Genomic DNA, 16,801 nt, shown 5'->3' with positions numbered 1-16,801 from the left:
GGACTAGTTGAACTTGATTTGGGGGAAAAAATAATTTGATATAAGCTTGATGAATCCGATAAAACAAATAATGACACCAAGGCTTTCAGGAAAGTAGACAGAATGGAGATCCAATTGCAGTAATTAACAATAATCTCAGATGTTTCAAATCATGTGAAAGAACGCTCTAAAAACTGCAATGTTAAGTCAAATTTTGACAAAGCTAACCATTCGGTTAAAGAGAGTAATTGTAACTAGAACCTAAAGTTCATTGATAAACTTTGATGTTGGCTTGAGAAAGCAAACGTGACTGCGCTAGGACTGGGAATGGCAGTTGGCAGGAAGCACGGCGGCGGTTGCTAAGTGGTTGCTAGGCAGTTGCTAAAACAATTATGGGATTGTTAGGTGGTTGCTAAGCAGTTGCTAAATGGCAATGGTCGTGTACATGTTTGATCAAATGCTAATACTTAGTAGGCCTTTCTAGCTTATGTTATTGCATTTAGATAATCATTCATAGCATGTAGCTAATCGTTATTAGCACTTGTCTTCCATTATCATTGTTACCATGCATAGTACACAGGAAGTCCCATTTGCTAGCATGAGTCAAACAAGCCAATGCCCAGGTCCCTACGATGTTCTGATGCAGAGATATTGTTATTTTTAAATGGTTGCTAGGTTATACTGTTTTATTGCTATGGGGACATTTGACAGGTTAGTGATGATACATCAAAGCTTCTTGGCAATATGAGTGATCTTAATCAACCCGATGTTTCTATGACAGTCTTTATGAGTGTCAAAAACTGGACTTGAACATTATGTATTCCTGGTGTTGGGTTGCAGCTGGAAGGGCATTCGCTGTGTAAAACAAATGCTGGATAAGTTGGCGGTTCATTCCGTTGTGGCGACCCCTGATTAATAAAGGGACTAAGGGAATGAACATTATATAAAAATGGCTTGCCGTATTTTTTTGAAAATACAATGCTTAATAAGTGTGAAAGTGATACATGTAAGAATGGCTTGCCATATCAGTAAAAATCCGGAGTTTAAGTCAAAAATGGCTTGCCATATTTTGAGAAAAATAATGCTTAAAAATTATTTATTGGAAAACTATAAGTTTGATAAACCTTAAAGATATAGCAACAAAATCTAACGCATCTTAATATAGCTTTTGGCCAAATTTGGGGCTTGTATAATTTTTTTATATGCTCGGATTATAAAAATTTAACATTTAACATTTTTTATTAAAAAAACAATAAGTCTTATAGGCATGAGGAGATAAAGCAGCAATCTTGAATGTAGAAGGCACATTTTGACCACATTTGGGCCTTGTGGCATGAACGGCCCAGGAGGAGATACGTTTGTTTTCAATGAGAGAGTAGTATAACAGTATGTTGGCTTTCTCAAGCCAACATAATTATTTTAATAAATAATCTATCCAACTCTGTTTGACCCAAGCTGGGTGATCTCCCAGAAAAAAATTATATGTATAGAGTGTATGTGAATGCTATTAATATTGATATTGGTAGCCGTCGTTTTATTCAATTCAACTACTTGTCCTATTTAGGATAACTGGATCTTTAATTGAATGAAGTCTAAATGATTTTGATCTGATCTGCAGAGTGAATGTCACATGAAAAACCCTCACATGCTCGTCAGTGTCCTCAAACGGTGCCTCATCGTGATTACACATGTCCTTTGAAGGAAGCCACAGGCCTGAAAACACGCAGAGCATCCTGTGAGATCAGATGGCTGATGCATCACATGGCAGAAAAACTCTCTGAGTTCACATTTTTTTTATGACTGTATTGAAGATGATAATCTAAACAGCTCTAGGCTTAAATGAAGTCACCAAAAGCAGATAAAATGATTATTGCCACGTGAATGCAACTGCGATATTTACATCTATGTACACATTACGTGCTCTAATAATCAATAAACTTTAGGCTAAATATTTTAATTAAGCATTTTACTAACATTTCTTTGTGCTATAACCAATTGAATTATAGGCACATGCTTTATTAGTAAGTAGGCCTGGGATGGTTTTTAATGGTAAAAGTTAAGGATATGTATTTCACTTAAAAGGGATGCCAAGCTTTTGCTATAGACTGTTTTGAGGGATGTAAACAAAAACAACGCTTCCAGCGTATTTCCTGTTTTACATGTTCAATATCTACAGCTTCCGAGAATCCAAAAAGAGCCACATATTTATAAATAATGTTATGATAGCAGTTTTACATTAAGTTATGGTTGAATTGCCTCCTGTTACAGTCATGAAATAGTTTGATAACGAGCAGGAAATGTTCATGGGCTAATGACATGACCACAATGAAATAGTCTATACTAATAGTGTAGTTCTAGCATCTAACCAGAAGGAAGACTAAGAGTATCTGTTTAAATTATTAATAGATTTTTTTTAGTAAGACGTTTGCACATGAGTTCAATAGTATCTGGATGCAGCCTTTATGATGCAATCTGAGATTGCATCACTCAGCAATGCAATGTCAGACACAATGCACACTCAATGGAGTGAGTGAAGTCACTGTGATGGGTAGGGCTAGGGGTGGGGTTAGGCGAGCGTATTAAAAAGCATTGGATGCAGCTCAGATTGCACTGCACCCAGTCTGCAGCCAGACCCTTCTCCAAGAGTTAGGGCCTACTCACACTTTGCTTTCCCATTTGTAACCCAGGCCCGTTTCCTGAATTGTTAGAGAAGTGTGAGTGCTCTGAATCGGGCTCAGGCACGATTCACTTGGCCAGCCGTGGCCCAGTTGGAAGAGGTGGGCTTGAACGCAGTTTACTTGGGATTTGGCGCGATATGCTTGTGTTTGTGCACCAGAGCCCAAAACTGAAAGCGATACATGAGTTTTAAGGGACCGTTTCATATGGATTAATTAATCATTCTCAGTGTTTAATGAACGCAAACTGTCATAGTTTATTAAAGAAACAAACCCCTCACTGCACGACAGCTGCACCTTCAGCAAACCTCCTAATTCCTGCAGCACGAGGACTTTATGATTGTTTATGAGCGTCAAAAGTGGCGGATCTGCAAAATATTTGACTGCGTCACTGTAAATCAATTGACTAAAACCATATAACTAAATAAATCTCCACTGTGCTGAGAGAAAGCGCTTCTTATTGAACAACGCATCATCGATAACGTAAGCGTGCCCAGGCCCGAATGTAATGTGAGTGCGGGCTGTCGGATGAGAGGGGAGGGGGGACAAGCATGCTTTGGCCCGGTTCAAGACAACTGTACATAGTGTGAGTACGCCCTAAATGTCAATTGTTCAAACACTAAAGTTTTCTCTGGTTAACACTGGGTGTGTTCTGTTACTGGAATTGCTAAAACTGAAACTAAGATATATATATATATATATATATATATATATATATATATATATATATATATATATATATATATATATATATATATATGAAAATTTTCATATATATATATATATATATGAAAATCTTTTCTCCTACATACTGAAATAGAAATGTGTTCACAAAATAAAAACTAACAAAAACATTAATGAAACAAACTAAATTAAATTAAAGTGTACAGCAAATGTTGATGCTAAAAGCATGTCGATGCATGGGGATTTCTTTTTTTTTTGGTTTTGCATATGCAAAGCTTTTGTATTTTGAAGCATCCGCATACAGTAGGTGTGTCTTGTTGTAATAAGTATGTTTTTGATCATGCAAAGCTTCTTGTTCCTGTTCTACCACAAACAATTCCAATGTAAAGATTCCATCCATCCAGCGTGCAGTGCCTTAATCAACAAACTAAATTTCAACAGCCTGTGAATTTTATAGCCAGCAACATAGTCAGAATTTAAGTCTGAGTAACGAGAAAATCTTTTTATGCACAAGGTACGAGGAGCTTAATGTCTGCAAAGGCAAACCTCTTCAGAAAATCTTCTAAAGTCATTGCATATATTTGGGTGAGGACCAACATGAAAGTAGTTGCTGAAAATCTTTCTCCTACATACTGTAAAAGTACACTCTCAGAAATCAAGGTAAATCTGTCACTGGGGTGGTACCTTTTCGAAATGTACAATTTTGTAATGGAAAGGTGGACATTAGTACTTTTAGGGTACACTTTTGTATCTTCAATGAGCTGTGAGGTACACGATTGTACTTCTTAGGTATTATTATGTACCTTTAAGGACCTGGTACAAAATGTAATTTTGGAAAAGTGACAATCCCAGTGACAGATTTTGTTCCTTTTTTGTTTCTGAGAGTGCAGTTAGTTATCATTCAGTAGCTGAACTTAAGCTTGTTTTTATTTACGGAAAGGGCTGTCAGTTTACCAGCCTAATTGAAAATTGAACCTCATTTACCCTCCCAAAACCTATATTTCATACATTCGATTAAAGATCCTGAGCTGTTTCTTTTGCATTTTTATATAAGTTTTATAATGTAAGTACAGTATCATCTGTTTTATCAGTTTTGCTGATGAAATTATTACCTTAAGGCTCTGCAGAACAGTTGTGAGTATCCAATCACAGTGGTGTTTTTTTTTTTTTTCCTTTTTGAATGAATCCTATTTTTAAACAAATCAGGTAAATCACGGTTTAAAAGACTCAGTTTGCTTAAAATATTCTTAAATTATCTTCATGTTTCATCATTAACGTTAGGCCATTGTTGCACTGTAGTTTAAATCATGAACTGTAATAAATCGCTGGTCAGATGACAAATAGACAGAAAAAAAATTGTTTAAATATTTCTAAAACACTAATTAATTTTTTTTAAAATTTATGTTCTATTTATGTATTATGTCTGATGTTTGAGAAAATATAAGGGGTCACTAATAGCAAAATAGTAAAATCAGTGATTTATCTTTATTGTTGGACTTCTCTAAATATAATGCTATTTATTTTATATGACACACTGAGGAAGGCTTTGTGTTTGTCTGTTATCACCCGTAAAATGTAAGAAAAAGTAAAAATAAAAACAGTACGAAGCAATTGAGTCCGAATCATTACCTTCTTTTGAATAATAGTAATGATAAGATTAACGCACCAAACCAAAAAAGTAACTAAAAAAAAAAAAAACGCAAACGCACAGGACAAACTTCAGTAACTCTGCATATGGATCCATGATAATTGTATTTTACATGAATGCATAATTATATAATAATCATGCATTCATGTAAAATATAAACTTCAAGGGCCCTATCATACACCCGGCGCAGTGGGGCGCAAGGCGTGGCGCAGTAGTCTTTTGGTAGTTTCAGCTTGGAGCAAGAGTGGTTTTGAGGCGTTGCGCTACGCTGTTTAAATAGCAAATGCATTAGCGTTCATTTGTGCGCCCATAGGCGTTCTGGTCTAAAAAGGAAGGCGTTCTGAGGCGGACCGCTGGCGCGTTGCTATTTTGAGAAACTAAAATAGATTTTTCATTAAACCAAAACTAACCCGGTCTAAACTCCGGCGCAGAGTTGAGCCTCGCTTATGCACTTAATAGGCACAAGAGAGCAATAGGCAAATATCTTTACATATGAAAAAAATTTTATATTAAGGATATATATAGGATATAATAAGAATAGATATAGAATATAAATATAAAGGATTCAAATAATACAAAACATATTATTTTCTAGCCTACAAAAATATTAAAAATCACTGCTTTTATGCCTTCTTCATCTCGGGAGGCTTTTTCAGTTCATTCATAACAATTTGCTTTTGTATAATGTTATTATTATTAGCAGTATTATTTATTATATCCATATTTATATTTGTTTTATTAAAAACAAGCTTAAATTTGCCCACCTGTCAGGTTTTAGACCATAAGGGGCACAGCATGTGTTTTAGGATATAACTCAGGTTTTTGAGCACACTTGGTTATTATTGTTCATTTATTCGTTTGCTGGAAATTAGAACTGAATTTAGAAATAGTTTTGAAATGAATATTTGCGCTTAACAAATGAAATTATTTATTTATAGAGTAATTGATGTCTGTGCGTAAAGGTTTCCCTATCCAAGAGCGAAAGTGAAAGTGATCCATTATCTCTCATTCTCACGCAGTAGATGCTCATCAGAGGTAAAATTTTCAGAGGAAAAGACTCTCTCCCATGGGTTTCCTTGAGAATGTGGGGTCATTTATCTCACATATCAGATTTTGGGCACAAGATAAAATAATTGTCTGTATGCATTAAAAAATGCATGCATCTGAAAAGATTTGCTACACTCTCAGAAATAACGGTGCAGGAGCTGTCACTGGGGCAGTACCTTTTCAAAAGGTACATATTTGTCCCTGAAGGGTCCACAATGGTTCCTCAAAGGTACATTTTAGGTACATTTGGGCACTAATATGCACCTTTGAGGTACTATTGTGGACTCTTTAGGTACAAATATGTATCTTTTGAAAAGATACTGCCCGTGACAGCTCCTGTACCTTTATTTCTGAGAGTGCAGAGACTTTATCTTGAGTTCTGAGAAGAAAGCTTATTTTATGCTGATAATATCTAAATCTTAAGATTTTGTTTGTTCGTTTAGCTTTTTAACAATTGTTTTTATCAGATGACATGTACTGTATGCTTCACACATTGAGATGTAATTGTTACAATAAGCAGAAATAGCCTTTAAGGAAACAATAAAGATCAATGTCACATAGAGGGCAGAGGCAGAGCTCAGCTTACGAACACCTTACGTAACATTTGCAGTTGCCGATCCTTTCAAAAGAAGCTGTAGTCGATAAACCAAGAGATTGAGACAGATTAAACTGATGTAGATAAGTGGCACATAACTGAAATCATGTGTTACTGCTGTGACAATGTAGAAAATAAGCTTTCCTCTCCACCTTGCTATTCTTGTTCTGTGACTAACTGTGATTAGTCAGTGCAGTTCTGAATGAAGAGGTTTAAAATAATTAACCAGCCACAGCACCACTTGGCGACCTAATTTAAGTAAACTGATTTTTCAGTTTATTGTGCAGTGAAAACATTAATATAAAAAACTATGCAATAAGTGGAATAAATGAAGAGGAGGGAGGGGGGATGATATCTGTTTGAGAAAATGGATGTGTGGCATGAGAATACTGTCAATTGCGTGAGTCTTACACCAAATGTGTGTGAGTTGGCAGCCCCAAAGTTATCAAAGGATGCCAATGGTCTAATCTGATTCAATGCTCTATGCCACTGATCATCAACTGGCGGGCTGCGGGCCAAATCCGGCCCGCTGAGCCGTTCAATCCGGCCTGCCACTGGATTCCAAAATTGTGAGGATCAAAAAGAAAATTGTGGTCCACACTATTAAAGCAACTGAAAATAACAACAACTGTGTCTCTTGTCAGAATAACTACCATTTGCCTATATTAAGGCTACACTCCGAAATGAGGACAGACTATGCGACGTTAAGCATTTATTGTTTAAAACAGGTTTTAAAAAAAAAAAAAGGGAGGCATAATTTTCCTCATGCCCTTACTTAACATTTGTTTTTTATTTCTAAGTCTCAACAACATGCTTGAAACTAGCAGACTCCTCAGGACAGGACAGGACAACTTAAAACAGCATGGTAAATAAATAACCTGGAACCAGAACAAAACAGGTCACAAATAAAGTTCGCACATCAAATGAAACGTCAAGTAGACTTGAACTCAAATAAACAATGCTGAATCGGCCTACTCACAGTGCCTAATCAATGGCTAAAGCTACATTTCCCCTCTGACACCAACATTTTCACACCAGGCTTGGCGGCTGTCAGACTTTTCAATGTGTCATAGGTCTCAGAACAGGATACCCAAAATGCGCTCAGGCTTTCAACACCGGAGAGCCGCGTTCACATCGCCTGCAGCCTAAGTTACAGCCAGCTAGCTCTGAATGGCCGCCTCGCCAAATGGCAGCATTTTCACAGCGTTTGTGGAGAATTTTCTATCACTCCTAGTGGTTGACTGTGGTATAGGTGATAGGAGCCCTAATCAAATGCCTTCAGCTTGTAATGAAATGGACAAAGTATAAACATTGAACATAATGTAAAGCCAAAGTTAGATTTTTATTTGATTTTCTTCTTGGCAGTCCGGCCCCCAAGGAGACTGTCTGGTACAACTCTGGCCCTCTGACAAATATAGTTAATGACCCCTGCTCTATGCTAAGCTAAGCTAAAGGTGCTCCTGCCAGACCCAAAGACTGGCTGACTGGAAAACTCAACTGTGACTTGCATGAGCCCATTTCCCCCCAAAACAGCTACCATTCCCTCAGACCCAAACATTGATGTTTTCAAAAGGGTAAAATAAATGATCTGATGGACATTTTGACCTGAAACTTCACAAACACATTCTGGAAATGCCGAAAACTTGTCTTACATCTTATGAAAATGGAAAAATGGAAGCCCTTAATCCCTTTTTTTGGCATCAGAAAAGTTTACCTATCTGTTGATGAAGCTAACCCAACTTTGCATTGATATTCTCAACCAATTTTTGGAGTAAATTTGGAAACTTTCAGTGGCTTACAAACCTATTTTAAAACATTTGGAAAATGCACACTGGTAACTCTTTACAATAAGGCTGTATTAGTTCATTTTAGTCAATACATTTAACAGTAAACAACACTTTTCTTACAGTATTTGTTCATGTTAGTTGATGCTACTTAATGAAGGTACAGTTGTTCAATAGTTTGTTAACTCAAAGTGCGTTACTAATGTTAACCAGCATGAATTTGTATTTTACTAATGCAACAGTGAATGTTCAATCATGATGAATGAATGCTGTACAAGTATTGCTCATCAATAGTTCATGCTAGTAAATGAATGAACTAATGAAACCTCACAGTAAAGTGTGACCTGCATGCTGCTTTAGCTCTCTATCATGAGACTGTCAAACTTGAAAGTGAAATGGTCATGGAGCGCAACCCTCATGGAGGAATGCAATAGTTCAAGTTCAAATGGCTATGATTTGGAAAATATTCCAATATGATTGACAGCCAGCAATGTGGTGATTGATTGGAATGTAGACTAGATTTTTTAAAAATCAGAATCAGTAAGGATGAAGGTGATACACCCACTCCAGGTGAGCAGCGGAGAGCCTTCAAAAAGGAGAGAAGGAAGCAAAGTCATTATAATTCTGCAGACAGACTTGAGAAACAAGTCGAAGAGGTACAGTCAGACTGGAGCTACCTTTGTGTGATTGATTTATGCCATTTCTCATAAGCTTCTATTAACGGGACTGCTTTATTGTGTGATTAAGATGATTGCCTTCCTGCTCGCTTTCCTTGCTGCACTTCTGTGTGAATCCGTCCACAGTGAAGGCTCTTCAGTAGGTGAGTGTCATTGAAAGTTCATTTACTCAGCGAGAGTCTAGTTTCATCTAATTGAATTCATCTGTTTCATTTTTAATTATTTAATTGAACAATTTGGGTTTACTAATGCTGTCATTTCACCCCAAACAGCATGGTGCTATAATGACCCAGCGTGCAGTAAGTTTTAATTTTTTATTAAATTATTAAAATTGTCAAAACATTGAATATTAGGGCTGTTTGCAGTAACATTCGTTTTTAAGGCAAGATGTTGCAGGTGAATAGGGTAAAAACACTATTATCACTGTAGTTTTAATATGTTAGAATTATGAACATTTTCCTGAAATCCTTCAGAATATGGATTGGAGGAACACAGTGAAATTGGGTGTACAGTGAGCTGCTGAAGGGGAGATCATTTGAGAAAAAAGCTAATTTTGGGAATTAAGAAAAAACGAATTTTTGATTGAAATCTACTTAGACTGATTAATAAAATGTGATGTGTTTCAAATGTTTCCTAATATGAATTGAAGTTGAAATCTGCAGATTTTTGATAAAGTGATGATATACTGTTTTAAATGTTTCCATTAGAATGAAATAAATAAATAAATAAATAAATAAATGAATGAATGAATGAATGAATGAATGAATGAATGAATGAATGAATGAATGAATGAATGAATGAATGAATGAATGAATGAAAAGTCAAAAAGCCCAAAAATTGCAAAATTGGGAAAAAGTGTTTTTCCTACAGTGTCTCACCTTGATATTCATGCTTAATATCACTGCACAGTATAATCAAAACATGCTCTAAAGCTTATTTTTATCCTTTATTGAACTAGATTTTACCACCTGGCCTGAACTTGCTCCCCATCACTGCAATGGATCCAGCCAATCTCCTATTAACATTGTCACAGCACAAGTTCAGGAAAATCCTAACCTGACCCAGTTTAAATTAACTGGTTTTGATGCCAACACCACCTTCACATCAATTACAAATTCTGGCGTCTCTGGTAAGGGGCGCTGCACACTGGAAAAACTATTGTTTCTTCATTTGGTCACACTTTATTTTGATGGTCCTTTTGTTTACTTAAATATAGGTTATGTTGCATCTACATGCCAACTTATCCTCCTTAGATTATAAGTAGACTGTTAGGTTGGGTTTAGGGTTGCGGTTAGAAGCAGACAGTCTACTAATACTCTAATGGACCATCAAAATAAAGTGTTACCCATCATTTTCTTTTGATGAAATGTGGTTCATCATATTGTCGTTCCAATTCTCCAAGATTTTTGTTCATCTTCAAAACACAAACTAAGATATTTTAGATGAAATCCAAGAGCTCTCTCATTCTCCATAAACAGCAACGGTCCCGGGATGTCCAGAAAAGGAGTCAAAAACATGTCAAACCTTCCATGTGACTTCAGTGGTTCAACTGTGATCATACAAAGTGCCAAGAAACTGTATAAGAATTTGTTTGCATTTGTTTTTCATGTCAGGTCAGGGTGTGCATTTATTATGGGCAGTAAGATGTATTGCCATTGGAGTCAACACTGATTTTAAGCGGAAAACAAGCGGAATTTATATTTTTGGGCAAGCTGTGTGTTCTTGGAGCTTTATATGACTACAGTTGAACAACTGAAGCCAAATAAAATGTTTTGACAGTAATTTTGCTTCCAGTTCTGGATTTTGAACATCCGTTGGGGGATGAGAGATAGTAGAGTCTATAGCTGCACAGTTTTAAAAAAAAATCTATTATATCAGATTATCAGCAATATTATCATTATATTATCAGCAATTATCAGCAATAAATGTTTAGTTAATAGCAATAAATATTGCAATATGAACACAGTTTTAGAGTCTAACAGTATTCAGGTACTGAACTTGAATAATCACTATACAAAAAAAAGCTTTCCTTATATGCTTTGTCTCATTTCTTGTCCAAATATCAGAAAATTCATACAGCAAGCAAAAATAGTGTTTTGTTTTCATCTTCAGAAGGAATTAAGTCAACATTAAGATATTTTTATGAAAACAAACAAAATTATCTGTCAGTGGGGTCAGTAAAATAATCTTGTTTTCACTTTGAAATATAGATATTTGGACTAGAAATAAGACAAGTAACACACACAGACACACAGACACACACACACAGCATCTTGTGATTTAAGGGCAATGTGGTGGCACATTGGTAGGTAGTGCAGTCGCCTCACAGCAAGAAGGTCACTGATTCGTACCTCGGCTCAGTTGGCGTTTCTGTGTGGAGTTTGCATGTTCTCCCTGCGTTTGTGTGGGTTTCCTCCGGGTGCTCTCCCACAGTCCAAAGACATGCAGTACAGGTGAATTGGGTAGGCTAAATTGTCCGTAGTGTATGAGTGTGTGTGTGTGTGTGTGTGTGTGTGTGTGTGTGTGGATGTTTCCCAAGAGATGGGTTGCTGCTGGAAGTAAAAACATCTGCTGCGTAAAAACATGCTGGATAAATTCTGCTGTGGCGACCCCGGATAAAATAAAGGGACTAAGCTGACAAGAAAATGAATGATTTGCCTATTGTGGATGTGCACATTGCAATGCAGATGCTGAAACAATATATTGTGCTGCCCTAGAAGAGTCAGACATTATGATGCTCAACATTGATGTACTACTGTATATTACCCCTTTCACAGTGGTCGTCAACTTGGATGATAAAATAATGTCAGTGCAAGGAGGCGATCTTCCAGGTCTCTACGTTTCTAAAAATTTTCATCTTCACTGGGGCAGCGGCAGCTCCTTGCCTGGATCAGAACACACTGTGAATGGCAAACAGTATGCAATGGAGGTATGAGTGGATTCATTTTCCCTGTGTTATTTCACCCTCCTGTGAATTTTCTTTTCTTTTTCAAATATTTCCCAAATGATGTTTAACAGAGCAAGTATTTTTTTCACAGTATTTCCTATAATATTTTTTCTTTTAGAGAAAGTCTTAGTTATTTTATTTCGGCTAGAATAAAAGCAGTTTTTAATTTTTTAAACTTATTTTAAGGTCAAAGTTATTAGCCCCCTTAAGCAATATTTTTCCGATTGTCTACAGAACAAATCATCAATGGCTTGTCTAATTACCCTAACTTACCTAATTAACCTAGTTTAGTCTTTAAATGTCACTTCAAGCTGTATAGAAGTGTCTTGAAAAATATCTAGTCAAATATTATTTACTGTCATCATGGCAAAGATAAAATAAATCAGTTATTAGAGATGAGTTGTTAAAACTATTCTGTTTAGAAATGTTTTGAAAAAATCTGCTGTCCGTTAAACAAAAATTGCGGAATAAATATACAGGGGGCTAATAAATCTGACTTCATCTGTATTTCTTAACAAAACTGCCTTAGATTCATTGTATGTGTTTGTATGTGTGGATTTCAGCTGCACATTGTAAATGTCCATTCAAAATACAACGGGAGTGTTTCTGTTGCTCTAGCTGCTCATGACAGCTCAGCGCTGGCTGTTTTGGGTTTCTTTATTGAGGTGAATTCTTACACATTCACTATTTATTATTACTGATTATAGATTAAAGTACAGACCTATGAAGTGAATGAATATGTTTTGACCAACAGGGAACTGATGAAGCAAACAAAACAAAGGGTTGGGATGTCTTGACCTCCTTTCTGACGAAGATCCCGAATAAAAGTAAGACATTTAGTGTCAGATGGTTGGGAGAGGTGATCATCAGTTTTGTGAGTGGTTGCTTAAAGCGATTGTTTATATATAAAAAACTGTTAATGTACGGACCATCAGGTCATTCACCACAAACAAAATGCTTTTCACACTTAATTTTTTTTGTCTTTTTTTTTTTGTCTTTTAAATATCTAAACATTCTTAAATTATGATGCATTTTCTAGCAGTGCAAAACATATTGTCTTGTTTTAAGAATTAACATGCCAAAGTTAAGTAAAATTTTCCTTAAAAGAAGCAAAATAATCTTTCAATTGGGTAAATAAAATAATCTTATATCTTCTGCTAAACTAGATTATTTTGCTTATCTCATTGGCAGATTATTTTGCTTCTTTTAAAGAAAAACTCACTTAATTTTGGCTTATTATTTCTAAAAACAAGACAGTAATTTTTCCTTGTCTAGAAAATGCTTGGTGACTACTGACTTGCCTTATATGAATAACAAGGATAATGGATTTAGCTAAAAAAATTGGCTAAAAAATTAATTATCTATTATCTAACAAATTTATTTTATTTAATGTTCTACTGATTAAAAGGCAACTACATCCTCAATGGTCTGAGGGTGAGTACATCTGTACATTTTAATTTTTGGTGCACTTTCACTTTCTAGTTCACTCTAAAAAAGTTTTAATCATTATTCACCCTTATATCATTCTTTTTTACTCTAAAACACACACAAAAATATATTTTAAGACATAATCTGCATGAAATAGTAGTCATATTTTGCATATTGTGGCACATCAGAGTCAAGAAAATAAATGGAGAAAGCAATGTAGGGTGGGGCGTTTTCTGTCATTTGTAAATTGATTGGATAGTTGACATTTGCTTCAAGTGGAACTCGTGTGATTGACAGCTTGATCCCGCCCTTGCACCATCATGAGGGATGAGTTTTTAAAGATACTTTAAAGAAAATAATTTGGTAAAAAAATGATGTGCAGAGTAAAATGTTTAAAAAATATGGCAAAACAGTTCTTCATTTTAATTTGATGCTGAATTTTTGCTTTGACTAAAACAGAAAATCAATACGATCCAATACAACATTGTGCAGACATTCTGTTTGTCACAAAAGAAAGGGATTATAAAAATAAAAAAAAGCAACGATACATTTATTAATCTTTTGAGTCAAACTGTAAAAAAATGTTTTATCGAATGCTTTAAATGCCTTTTTTTGCAAATATAAACGTTGATAAATTTAGTTGATCTTTCTGTTCTAGCAAAAAAAAAGACAAATCAAATATCTTATTAACTGTCTTAATTTTTTTTATATGTGTAGATGATACAACGGTTGACATTATGAATCAAATCACAATGAACAGTCTGCTTGAAGGGGTGGACAAGACTAAATATTATCGCTACCAAGGCTCTCTGACCACACCAGACTGCAATGAAGCTGTCATTTGGACAGTGTTTAAAGAGCCCATCAAAGTCAGTAACAACTTGGTAAGTCAAGGCATCTGTATCATGCACTCATAGAAATTCTGAAATATCAGGGGATTTTAAAAGGTCCATTTCAGAAAACGAAAGTTTGGGAATTTTTATATTTCATTGTCCAGATCAGGGATATCTCTGGCGTGGGACATTTTCAAAAGAACATTTGTACAGAAAGTGTCTGAATTGGATAATATACATTTAAGAGCTTCAGAATGACCACTTCAAAGACTGGCTGATAAAAAGTATCAACAGAAATGTAAAACTACTATTGAGATAGCGATTACAAAAGAGGGAGCGCACATACAGCAAATACCTCAGATATTTTCAAAATCAACCATCTGCCGATTTTTCATCTCATTGTGAATGTAATTTTTTAATAAGAGGACTAGGAGCACAATCTCATTTGAATTTAAAGTGACAGTCACCAAAACGGTGCAACTAGGATCAAAGGTTAAAAGGTGTTGTTTTAAAGAGTTATAAAACATTACTTGTATGGTATTTTGAGCTGAAACTTTACATACACACAGGCTCATTTTGAAAATGTAGCTCTATATACATATTTGGAGATCGCGAGTTATGTAGCCAGAAGTACGTATGGCTGCCTTTAATTTTTTAAACGAACACTACGGGATGGTATGACGCGTTCCTTTTCGCGCTTACCAGTTGACTGCTTAACTCCGTATAGAAGGCTTTCAGGCTGTTTGCACTTTGTCCCGTTAGCTCACCAACTAGGTCACTGGACTTGAGACAGAGAGAAGTGATGACCATGACGACGAGGTTTGAGTTCAGTAAGAGAACAGTTCCAGAAAGCAGGTAAGACAAAAACACAAGCCAAAAAATAAAATGAACAAGTGAATAACTGGGTGAGAATGTGGTAAAATCTGAAAACGTGGTAAAAGTCAGACAAGGGCTTTTGTTTTTCTGGATTGCTTTTTAAAACACTGTCGTTTGGGTTTAGGGAAGGGGGTGGGCGAGTCAATCAGTGCTTTTTAAAACACTACTGGTTGGGTTTAGGGAAGTGGGAGGATGGAAAATCACACAATCTCACGACAATTCGTAACTTTTTGATTCAGTGGCTAATTCGTATGAATTCGTACGATTTAATCCGTACAATTTAGCATGATTTGCTCATCCCCCAATGACGGTTGGGTTTAGGGGTGGGGTTAGGTGCCAATTAGCCACTGAACTGGCAAAACGTAAAAAACGTACGTTTTTCTCGTGAGATCATGCTGGTCAGTTGGTCAGTCAGGCAGTCGACAGTAGCCTCTGGTGGATTTACGAGAGAACAGCAGGCGCGAATGGCACTTACGAGAGAAATTTGAGATCTGAAAAAGTGTACACAGTGGCCTCTGGTGGATTTGCGAAAACAATAACTGTGAAAAAAGGTAGTTCCCGGGATGTATTTGACGGTCTCCAGAAATGTATATAGAGGTACGTTTTCAGAAAGAGTCTGTGAAACAACACAATTCTTGAGTTTTTTGGTGGTGACAAATTAATTGTTTTATATTCAATCCACTTAAATTTCTTAAAACTATATAAAGTTAAAACTAAAGTTAAACTAAAGTTAAATATTTTTTTAGCATTGTCCTAACACACATTGATTGTATGGAAAGCAGCATTTTTACAGTGTTCTGCACAACATCATCTGCATATTCTTCAGTAAAAAACAGCTGTTAATTTATTCCCACCCACAAACAGATCAACCGCTTCAGTACAACAGTGTTTACCAAAACCACAAGTGCTCCAGTTCTGATTTTTAACAACTTCAGAGGAGTTCAGCCTCTGAATGGCAGAGTGGTGACATCTCAGGTGGAGCAAACCGGTTCCTCCGCAGCTCCCTTATCACCCACCACATCCATTTCATCCTTCACCCTGTTACTGCTCTTGTTCAGTTTGTGTTGCCTGTAAATATACTATTTGTGATTTTATTTAAATAATTGGACTTTAATTAATTTATTTCCCTGCTGCATTGTTTACATTTTCTGCTATTTTTGTGCATCTTGTTACATGGAGGTTCCTTTTTGTACCTGTTGTATTTCTGCTTCTATAATCTGTATTTTGAAATGCTTTAAAGTCTTTAAGCTATCATTTAAAAAAAAAAAACTTAATTTAAACCAAGTTTAAATAGTTTAGACTTTTGTGACTGTACATTCATGGTGTGAGAATAAATTAGACTTTTTGGTTCTGGAGTGTAATTATGCCATTGTAGTTTTTCCAAACATGTTTGCATCAGTAACGACCTTTAGCTTTATTTGAGTCAAAAAATATGGATTTAAGGGTGAAAAAGATTTTGTTAAACACCTCAGCCTGATTTGAAATGCATGTTTAAAGTCTAAAGTGGAGTTTCTTAAATGTGTTCATTGTACACTCTTTTGGTATTGACATGGTGGGTTTTGACAACATGTGGAGTGGTGTGTACAGTTAAAACAAATAAAGCCAAACAAAAAGAACTGTGAATCGTT

The 16,801-nt window shown here is 35.7% G+C and overlaps 1 protein-coding gene across 2 annotated transcripts; it reads left to right on the top strand.

The window, feature by feature from the left end:
* Positions 1-6,130: 6,130 nt before the first annotated feature.
* ca15c (carbonic anhydrase XV c) lies at positions 6,131-16,789 on the top strand. Of its 2 annotated transcripts, XM_087275402.1 has the most exons (9): positions 6,131-9,068; positions 9,160-9,232; positions 9,362-9,388; positions 10,048-10,218; positions 11,867-12,018; positions 12,600-12,701; positions 12,791-12,863; positions 14,182-14,348; positions 16,038-16,789. In XM_087275402.1, the coding sequence occupies exons 2-9, from the start codon at positions 9,160-9,162 to the stop codon at positions 16,245-16,247; spliced, it is 975 nt and encodes a 324-aa protein (XP_087131528.1). In that variant the 5' UTR covers positions 6,131-9,068; the 3' UTR covers positions 16,248-16,789.
* The last annotated feature ends 12 nt before the right edge of the window (positions 16,790-16,801 follow it).

Source organism: Danio rerio, chromosome 12, assembly GCF_052040795.2.
Source record: "Danio rerio strain M-AB ecotype USA chromosome 12, GRCz13ab, whole genome shotgun sequence".
In the NCBI taxonomy this organism is placed as follows: domain Eukaryota; kingdom Metazoa; phylum Chordata; class Actinopteri; order Cypriniformes; family Danionidae; genus Danio; species Danio rerio.
The sequence above is the reverse complement of the archived record's forward strand: the minus strand, read 5'-3'. Positions and strand labels throughout refer to the sequence as shown.